This window comes from Arvicanthis niloticus, chromosome 3 (genome assembly GCF_011762505.2).
Source record: "Arvicanthis niloticus isolate mArvNil1 chromosome 3, mArvNil1.pat.X, whole genome shotgun sequence".
NCBI classification, from domain to species: Eukaryota; Metazoa; Chordata; class Mammalia; order Rodentia; family Muridae; genus Arvicanthis; species Arvicanthis niloticus.
The window spans coordinates 137937692-137948531 of NC_047660.1; the positions used below are offsets into that span (position 1 = coordinate 137937692).

Consider the following 10840-nt stretch of genomic DNA (forward strand, 5'->3'; position numbering starts at 1 on the left):
ATTACAAATATAAGGTTTGTTTGGCTTCCTGTAGTTGTTTTCAAAATTAAGCAGATAGTAGATGGCTGGAGACAAGCAATGTTTGACTATTTAGATGTATTTTAGATAAATAGTTGGAGCCGGGCAGTGGTGGCACACGCCTTTAATCCCAGCACTTGGGAGGCAGAGGCAGGCGGATTTCTGAGTTCGAGGCCAGCCTGGTCTACAGAGTGAGTTCCAGGACAGCCAGGGCTACACAGAGAAACCCTGTCTCAAAAAACCAAAAACCAAAAAAAAAAAAAAAAGATAAATAGTTGGTCTTCAGACCCTTCAGAGATATACAGAATTTAGATGCTTTAAACATAAGGCTTTTTGTGATGTTTAGGCAGGTGCGCTGTGGAGAAACTGACCTTGCCTACTGACAAGCCTTAGCTAACAGGCCTAAGCACTTAAAATAAATGTAAGTCTCTATGTTTATTGGAAGCCAGTGGGTTGAGACAGTCGAGCAACAGTGCTCAGCTCAGCTACAAACAACAAAGAGAGAGGCCTCTGATGAGATGGATGGCAAAGACTGACACCTGGGATTGTCCTCTGACCTGCATGTATGTGCCGTGCCATGTGTATTGCATGTCCACGCACACACGCACACACACTCACAAATATATGTTCCCCAGTGTCTATAACTGACCTGTGATATAGAGTTAGGCAGTGGTTGGCTCAGCAAAGGTTCTTGCCCCCAAGCCTGTTGGTTTGTCTTGTCTAGCTTTGATGGGATAGTTTTTGTTTTATCTTTTTGTTTGATTGGTTTGGTTTGGCTTAGTTTGGTTTGGTTTGGTTTTTTTCAAGACAAAAGTTTCTTTCTGTAGACCAGTCTGGCCTCGAACTCAAAGGGATCTGCCTGCCTCTGCCTTCTGAGTGTTCAAATTAAAGGCATGCACCACCACTGCCTGGCTTTTTTATCTTATTATATTTTATTTCGTTATAATTTTTTTAAATGAATAAATGAATGAATGAATGAAAAAACCTGGCCACTGGTGCAAATGTTGGCAAATGTCACTTGTACCTGCTGGAAGAGAGAAAATCAGTTTTCTCCAGTGGAGTGACGCTGGGTATACCAATCATGCCAGGATAGATCTTATGTTCTGGGATAGCTGACCAATATATAATGGAGGTTTTATTTGGTGTGTTTTTATTTGGTTACTGTTTGATGTTTTAATTTGTTTTGGGTGGTGTTTAATTTTGTTTCTTGTCTTGGGGATGTTGCTGTTGTATTAGGATTTTATTTTTTTATTTTGAGAAAGAATTTTAAACTGGGTGGGTAGGAGAGGGAAAGGACCTGGAAGAAACTGGAGAAGAGGAAGAGTGTGATCAAAATATATTTAAATTTAAAAATGGTTTTAAATAATAATTAAAAACAACAACAACAAAGCCAGGTGTGGTAGAGCATGACTTCAGTCCCAGCATTCGAGAGGCAGAAGCAGGCAGATGCTTGGGAGGCAGTCAGGATTATAGGCCAGTCTCAGACTAATCTGCTTTCTCTGCTGTGACAAAGACCATGAGAAAAGCAGCTTGGAGAGGCTGTGTTTCATCCTCACAATCCATCGTGAGGGAAGTCAGGGCAGGAGCTGATACGGAGGCCATGAAGAGTGCTGCTTACTGGCTTTCACCCCATGTCCTGCTCAGCCTGTTCCCTTATAGAGCCCAGGACCACCCGCCCAGGACGGCACCATTCGAGGTGGGCTGGGTCCTCGTACATAAAACATCAATCAAGACAATGCCCCACAGCTTGCCTACAGACTGATCTGAGGGAGAAATTTTCTCAATTTAAGTTCCATCTTTGCAGATGTCCCTAGTTTGTGACAAACTGACAAAGCTATACAGGTACATAGACTTTGTCTTTAAAAAAAAAAAAGAAAAGAAAAGAAATTTTAAAAACAATAAATAAATAAATAAATAAAACTTGCTTGGACTACATACCGATACCCCATTTAAAAACAGAAGTTGTTAAAAAAAGACTTTAGGATATGTCTCAGAAGTTGATCCCCTGCCTAGAATCCCTGAGTGAGGACGTAGGGGCGTGGCCAGGGGTGGAGCCCAGTCTAGAATCCCCTGTGAGGGGCGTGGTCAGTTGTTGGAGCTCAGCCTAGAATCCCCGAGTGAGGGTCTGGGAGTGAGGTCAAGAGTGCATTCCCTCCCCGCCCCCATTATCTTTAAGTGAAGAGAGCGGGTGCATGGTTCCAGTAGAGCCCTTGGCCTTGAAGGGCTCTTAGGTTTCATAGCCAGTACTGTAAGCCAATAAACATTCACCATTCACTGTAACAGACGCCACTTGCTTATCATTAGGCATTTGGAGGAGACAGGGAGAGGCAGCGGGGACTATCGGGCCTACTGAGTCAGGGAGTATCTCCGGAGCCGCCTCCACTCCCTGTGTGCTCACTGCCCATCTTCTAGTCTCCACTGCCTGCACCTGTCATCTACCGCGTGCTACCTGATCGTCTGCTCCCATTGATGGCCTGCCCAAGGTTGTGGGTTGGGGTGGAGTGCCTGGAAGCAGTTCCTGCTGCAGGACCAGACTTACCTGTAGGAATTATCATCCACGTGGTGGCTAATCCAAATGGCAGCCTCCTGGCTTAGTGGTTAAGCAAGAAGAGCTGCTTTGAGCCAGGCCCCTGTGTACTTTTCTGCTGTGTGATCCTGCGCAAGGAACCAAATCTCTCTGAGCTTTGTTAGACGTTTCATCTTATTAGAATGTGGTATAGTCTGTCATCTCAGGACTCAGAACCTAAGGCTAGAGGATTACTAGTTTCAGACCAGCTGAGGCTATGTAGCAAAACTGGAAAACCCACAGGAGGTGGGAAGGAGAAGATACTTTAAAGGAAACTTATAAGGCTAACACTTAAATATGTTGTATTAAAAATTATTAATAAATGTCAATGTTGATGACTCGTTTTTGCTGTGTTTGTTATGGGAACAGCTTTGCAATTTTCTTTTGTTTGTTAATCATTGATGGCAAGGCGGGGGGGTCGCATGACATACCTGTACAGGTCAGCAACCAACCTGCAGGAGTCAGTTTTCTCCACCATGTGGGTCCCAAGGATCAAACTCAAGTCATCAGGCTTAGCCACAATCCCCTTTCCTGCCATGCCCTCTCGCTGCCTAGGACTTGCCATGAACTATAGCGGTTTGTTCTGTCCTGTCTTCTTGTTTTGTTTTGTTTTGTTTTGTTTTGTTGAGATGGGTTCTCACTGCAGTTCTAGCTATTCTAGAACTTGCTATGTAGACCAGGCTGGTATCAAACTCACAAAGATCCACCTGCCTCCTCCTCCTGAGTGCTGGGATTAAGGGCATGTACCACCATACCTGGCCAGATTCAGTGACTTTAACCTGGTTGTGTTGACATACTGGTCATCACAGCACTGGCTACACAGTCAGTCTGAGGCTAGTGTTCATTCACTCGGACAGAGAGTGAGGAAGTTCAGCTCTCCCACTGAAGATCCTCGCCTGGCTCCTTGCACCCTTGACAACAGCAATATCAGTTTCCTTCCAAACACCAGACCCACCCAAAGAACGGTTTTCTGTCTATTTTGGTCCCCCTCTGTGTCTCAAAGCTCAGAACATGCCAGCTGCTTCTTCCTTCCTTGGCTCATAAAGAAGAAAAACATAAGGAGACTACTGTCTCATTGACTTGGACATCTCCATTCATCCCAGAAGCCCAGCAGGGCAGAGGCCACCAACTGACAAAGGTACTGAAGGCTGCTGAGCTGATTCAGTCAGTAAAGATTAAAATTCCAATCACCTATTCTATAAAGCCAGTGGGGCCAAATGGTGGTGATTCATGCCTTTAATCCCAGCACTCCTGGGAGGCAGAGGCAGGCAGATTTCTGGGTTCAAGGCCAGCCTGGTCTAGGAAGTGAGTTCCAGGACAATCAGAGCTGCATAATGAGATTCTGTCTTGAATTAAATAAAAATAAATAAATAAATAAATAAATAAATAAGCCTTGCCTGACTTTGACTTCTGCCTTACAAACGCACATGCACACTCACACGCACACGCTGTGGGTACACACATAAGACACCCAAAGAAACTTATCTCAATGGACGGGAGCACATACCGTTCACTAGTAATTATATAATCCAGGCATCTTATCTGCCTGGGAAAAAGATCCTTCCTATCTTCTGCCCATTTGTCTGAACTAACCTGATTTCACTTGCCCTTGATCTACCTGTGGGTAGATGTGAAGGCAGAGGCCATACAACCTTCAAGGAAGAGATGGGGGTGGCCAGTAGTGACCTGGCTCAGGTCTGGTGTGCAGCAGTCCACACTCTCCCTGCTCTGTTTCCCTCTTCAGTGCCCCCAGCTCCTACCTGCTCCCACCTCATGTTTGCCTGGGCTGTATCTTAACAGGCTCTTGGGGCTGGAGAAATGGCTCAGCAATTAAGAGCATCTGCTGCTCTTGTAGGACCCAGGTTCCGTTCTCAGCACCCATATCAGACAAATCACAGGAGCCTGTTAGTTCAGCATTAGGGCATCCAGTGCCTTTGTCTGGTTTCTCTCTAGGCATATAGCACGGAACACTTATGGCACCCAAACACATAGACATGCAAACACAAGCACATATGTGCAGATAAGTAAAGAAATGCAGTCTCTGGGAACCTGGGAGCCTGAAAACACCCACTGTCCACAGTTCCCCTTGGAACCCCCTTAAGCATCCAGCAAATCCAAAGCTATCAAGCCAATTCAAACAGGTGCAAACTGGTATGACTCCCAAGTTCGGCCTCTGTCCTACTGAAGCCCTTGACATCTGGTCCTTTCCATAGGTCTTTCTTGGCTCTTTCAGCCTCTGCCCAAATATCAGGCCTCCTGCTGTGATGATCAAGCACCAATGGCAACCCAGTGTTCACAGGTTAAAAGGATGCATCCCTCAGCAAAGTTTCTAGTTTGACCCTGGTCCTGTCCTCACAGCAACCTGGGCTCTGAACTCTTCCACGCTACACACTGTTTCCCAACAGGCTGTGCTTTGTCACATGGGGCCTTTGTGAATGCCCTTCTTCCAGGTACCATGGTCTCAGACAGTTTTCACTCCCATCACTCAGCTTCTGCCTTGTGCCTCAGACACACAGGCTCAGCTGTGTCTTATTTCTTCTGCTTGTCCTAAGCCCCCCCACACACACATGCACACACACACACGCGCGCACACACACACGCGCACAACATGCACACTCACACACACACACTCACACACACACATATAACATATGTTGTATATATGTAACATGTACACATTCACACATACACATGCACATACACACTCCCTCTCCCACATACACACACACACACACACACTCTCTCACATACATCAAATTAAAGTGTGACGACCAATACTCTTGCAAAGGACCTGAGCCAGTTTCCAACACTCAAGTCAAGCAGCTGATGACCACCTGTGTGTCCAGTTTCAGGGGATCAGAGCCCTCTGACTTCTGAGAGCACCACACTCACATGCGCACACACACTTCTGCTTATCCATAATTTAAAATAATTTTTAATTTTTTTGGTTACAGGGTCTCTTTACATAGCCCTGGCTGTCCTGGAACTGACTACGTAAACCAGGTTGGCCTCAAACTCACAGAGAGTCATCGGCTTCTGACTCCAGAGTATAGAGAGTAAAGGTGTGGCTACCACTCCTGGTCAAAATAAATCAAAATAAATTTGTTTAATAGGTAGGGTGATGTACACTTTCCTTTAATTCCAGCACTCTGAATGTGGAAGTAGGGAGATCTTTGTGGTAAGTTTGAAGCTAGCCTGGTCTACTTCGTATGTTTCAGAACAGTCAATGTTATGTAGAGACACCTTGTCTAAACATATATTGTCTAAATATATAAAGTATATACATAAATATATAATTAAATATAATAAATAATATACATGTATATAATTGATTAATTATAATTAAGGATAGACAAGAAGACCAGTGCAGTGGTTCCGCCTGCAATTTTCAGCAATTGGGAGGCTGAGGCAGAAGGATCTCAAGCTGTAGGTTAGCCTGGGCTATGAAGCCAGACCCTGTGACAAATCCAAACAACTTATTCTTCAGCTGTGGGCTGTGGCTTGTAAAATCACTGTATTATATATGAAACTTTTGGTGGTCATGTGCTAAAACAAAAGCAGCTGCTTGTTTTATTTTGTGTCTGTGCATCTGTGTGTGGGGATCAGTGGTGTGGTGGTTTGAATGAAAATGCCTCCATAGGCCCAAAGGGAATGGCACTATTAGGAGGTGTGGCCCTATTGGAGGATGGGCTTTGAGGTTTCAAATGCTCAAGCCAAGCCCAGTGTTCTTGTTGCCTGTGAATCCGGATATAGAACTCTCAGCTCCTTCTCCAGCACCATATCTGCTCTCACGCTGCCACTCTTGCTGTCATGAACATAATGGACTAAATCTCTGAATCGTAAGCCAGCCCCACTTACATGTTTCCCTTACTAAGAGTTGCCACGCCGGGCGGTGGTGGCGCACGCCTTTAATCCCAGCACTTGGGAGGCAGAGGCAGGAGGATTTCTGAGTTCGAGGCCAGCCTGGTCTACAGAGTGAGTTCCAGGATAGCCAGGGCTACACAGAGAAACCCTGTCTCAAAAAACCAAAAAAAAAAAGAGTTGCTACAACAGCCAAACACTAGGCAGAGCCAGAGGAACCCTGCAGAAGAGGAAGAGGAAGAAATGTAGGAGCCAGAGGAGTTGAGGACACCAGGAGAGTATGGCCACTGAATCAACTAAGCGGGCTCACAGAGCTCACAGACGCTAGGGCTGCGATCATGGAGCCTGCATGGGTGTGCTAGGTCCTCTGTGTATGTGTTATGGCTGTGTAGCTTGGTATTTCTGTGGAACTCGCAACAGTGAGAGTGGGGTGTCTCTGACTCCTTCACCTGCTCTTGGAGCCCTTCTCCTACTGGGTTGCCTCATGCAGCCTTGATTTGAGGGTTTGTGCCTACTCTTACGGTAAGTTGTTATGCTGTGTTCCGTTGGTGACCCTGGGAGACCTGCTCCCTTCTGAAGGGAAACAGAGGAGGAGTGGACCTGGGGGAGAGAGGAAGTAGGGGTAGAGCTGGGAGGAGTGGAGGGAGTAGAAACTGCAGGCGGAACAAATTGTATGAAAGAAGAATTAAAAAGAAAAAAGAAAAGGGAGTCCCCGTGGTCATGGTGTCTCTTCACACTAGTAGATGCCCTAAGACAAACAGGCAACCTCTGGGGCTGTTCCTCAGTGCCTTAAATAAATTTGTTCAGTGGGTTCTTGATTTTGTTTTTTGAGCTGGGGTTTCTCACTGGTTTCCTTTAGCCAAGGCTGGCCACAAACTCTCTCTAGTAAAGGATAGCCTTCAGTTCCTTAGTAACCTCTGCTGGCCCAGTGCTGGAATGGCACACTGGAATGCACAGTGTAGCTCCAGAGTATACAGTTGCATGCATGTAGTAACACTGTGGCAGCTTCCAGGAGTGTGACTCTGGATGACTTTGTTTATAAATCCTGTCGGTTGAGGTGATTTTTTTGGGTAAAAACAATTGCCATGGTGCACTGACTGACCAAAGCTGGGCCGCAGTTCTCTCAGTCCATCTACTCTGCAACTGGCAAACTGTCTTCATGAAGCAACAGGAGAGGGGAGAGCCCACGTCTACTAAAAGCAAACTCTCTTTTTCCTTTTTTGACAGGGTCTCCTGTAGCCTAGGCTGGCCTCCAACTCACCATGTAGCTGAAGACCACCTTGGGGACAATCCTCCTGCCTCAGTTTCTGGAGTGTTGGGATGATAGGTGTGCACCATGATACCCCCCCCCTTTTTTTTTTCTTTCCTTTCCCTTCCTTTCAGTTTCTATCCTGTTCTTTTGACAGACTCTCACACTGTAAGCCAAGGTAGCCTAGAACTTATCAACTCCTGGCAGTCTTCACCTCTCCTTCCTGAGCTTGACGGGCTTCAGCCACCACCACTCCTAGCTCCTGCCAATAAAGCTTTATTGGCTTATAGTCTTATCAAGGCTCGTTTACATTCCCCTGGGCACTCTGCCTTGGCACAATGAAAATGACCACTGGAAAAGCCATCCCTGTTCACACAGCTGGAAACTCTCACCAACTGGATCTGCTCTCAGACCTTCATACACGCACATGTGCATGCACATAAATAAATAAATAAATAAATAAATAAATAAATGTATTAGAAAAAAATTAAAAATGAGGTCAAATGTGATGGCAGACTGTAATAGTCTGTAATAGCACTGGAGAGGTTGAGGCAGGGAGGGGTGATGAAGAGAGATCTTGAGCTTGAGGATAGCCTGGGCTATATAGTAAGCCTCAAACAAAAGGAAAGAACAAAAGTCAAATGAATTCATGCTGGGGGAGTTTCATTCTCATTTTGTGAAACAGTTACACTACAAGTAGAAATGTCCCATTGGCTAAGGTTGTGAAGTCTCCCCTCCCAGTCTGTGGAGTGCTGGCCCTTTAGAGAAGCTGACAGGGGCATGCCAGCCATTTGAGAGTGAGAGGCCCAGGCCCTGACAAACCTGACAAACCTGACTCAGTATTCTCCTGGGATCTTTTATAGGGTACCCATCATAGTGAACTGAGATGCCCAGAGAATTTTCTGGATCACAGAGCATCTGGAAAGGCAGAGAGAGGAACTGTAGAAGCCCAGTCCTCTCCGACCTCACCCAAAGGATAGTCTCAACCAACTCTAATAATTGGATGGAAACTGAGGTCCAAGGAAGACCACAGAGGCACTGTGGGATTCAGGGCAGGAGCTCCACCCTGACCACACCCCACACATCCTCACTGGGGGCTCGGGGGTTCTAGGTAGGGACTTCACTCCTGACCATGACCTCAGCCCCTCACTGGTGATTCTAGGTGGGAGCCCCAGAACTGAACTGTATACAAAACTAGAGCACCAATTTTATTGGTTTGATTTTATTTTTGTGAGTCTTGCTTGGTTTTGTTTTGTTGTTTTGTTTGAAACAGGGTCCTCACTGTGTAGCCCTGACTGGCGTGAATTCACAGAGATCCACTTGTCCTGAGTGCTGGGGTGAAAGTTGTGTGCTATCACCACTTTTTATTTTGACATAGATTGTCTCAGCTAGCTTTAAATTCTCAACAATCCCACTTTTTCAGCCTCACTAGTAGCTGGGGTAATGAATATTCCTCTCACCTGTGCTGGCAATTTCCCATACAAAACTATTTTATTGTGTGAGTCTCTCTCTCTCTCTCTCTCTGCATGTGTGTGTGTGTGTGTTGGGTTTGATAAGTTGAAGTTCAAAGTCTAGGTTTAAGCACCAGGGTGATTTGCAACCTGCCCCTCACCCCCTGAAGCACCTGCTGCACAGTGAGACACCCCTCTTGGCGTCTCCCTGTCTCCCCATGAGGCTGTGTGGATCAGATGAGATTACGAAGGTGAAAGGTTTATACAGTGTGCACACAGCAAGCACCAAATAAAAGCTAGGATGGGTGTGGTGGTTGCGGGCTTCCAGTCCCAGCATTCGGATCCCACACCCGAGGACAAGCATGGCAGCTGCTCTGGACTTCAAGGGAATGACCTGCCTCTAGAGAGGGGACTTGATGATGTCCCTTCTCGTGGCTAAGCAGCTCTGTGTTTCAGGCAGCTAAAGCACGTTCATATGGCCTCCTCTACCTGTCTGCATCTTTCAAGTTTCTCCAACAACTGCATCACTGTGTGTTAAGTACTGAATACTACCGGTGTTGTGTGGCATCAGGTATAGAAAGATAAAAATCGGAGTGGTTCAAATAGGGTCGTGAAAGGGAAAACTGGGATGCATTGATCTTGGCTGGAGGTTGCAGCTGGAAGGATAGACATCCTTACTTCTCCCAAAAAGCTTGCATAGGTCAATCCTACTGATTCAAAGAGCCTCCTCTGGGGGTCTTTAAGGCTGCTGGTGTGCCCACCGTCACAGCCCCATCCCTCAGAACTGAGTCTAAAACCCTGCCATAGATCTCAGTTCTACAGGGAGACTGATGAATGGATCCAAGCTGATCCACCAGGCTACACACACACACACACACACACACACACACACACACCTGCTCAAATAAGATTCCCCATGGAGGAGATGGAGATGTGGTTTAATCCCACATCTGGTAAACCACATTCAGTAAGCTTACCCCATCCCACCCTTCTCAAAGCCCCTGCCCAGGCCCTCACCGTATTGTAGAACTCGGCCACCAATTCCGAGTGCTGGAAATTACTCTCGCACCAATCCACCTCAGAGCTCTGATAGGCAAAGATGCTGGACATCTTTGCTCTGGTGCTCGGTGCATGCATCCTGTGCCTGGCAGAGGTGCGCCAGCTGAGTGAGTGAGCCTAGGAGTGCCCAGCCAGGGAGAGGTGGAGACAGAACAGCTCAGAGCCCTGGAGCATGCTGAGAGGAAAAACCTGCTGGGTGGCTCCCTATTGCACCAGGGTAGCCTGGCAGATGTGCACAGTAGGACACTGAGGCTGCCCTAAGCAACTGCTGAGGGGCGGTGTTCTTTGGGTTGGGCGACAGTAAGCCGGGAGGAGGCCTCCCAAGCTGGCACTTGAGGAGCAAGACATGAGGGGACTGACTGTTTTAATACTGTGAGAATAAGGGGCTAGTGCTGGGTTTAGGGCACGAAGCACTCAGATAACACACACAAATCTCAGAGGCTCACCCCAGCACTCACAAAACCAGTGTGGTGGTGACATCTGCTCAAGAGGCAGAGACAAGAGGATCAGGAGATTAAGGTTGGTCTGTCTCAACAGACCTTGTCTCAAAAGAAAAGGTAAAGTCTAGCCATGGCAGTACACACCTTTAATCCCATCACTCTGGAGGCAGAGGCAGGCAGGTCTCTACGAGTTCAA

At 46.7% G+C, this 10840-nt stretch overlaps 1 protein-coding gene across 1 annotated transcript in view; it reads right to left on the bottom strand.

Moving 5' to 3' along the window:
* Window positions 1–10419, bottom strand: part of Acer1 (alkaline ceramidase 1) — a 30846-nt gene extending 20427 nt beyond the window's left edge. Inside the window, exon 1 of the mRNA XM_034498185.2 lies at window positions 10163–10419. Coding sequence (XP_034354076.1) covers window positions 10163–10282 — 120 coding nt within the window. The 5' untranslated portion in view covers window positions 10283–10419. The remainder of the gene's footprint in view (window positions 1–10162) is intronic.
* Between the last annotated feature and the right edge of the window lie 421 nt (window positions 10420–10840).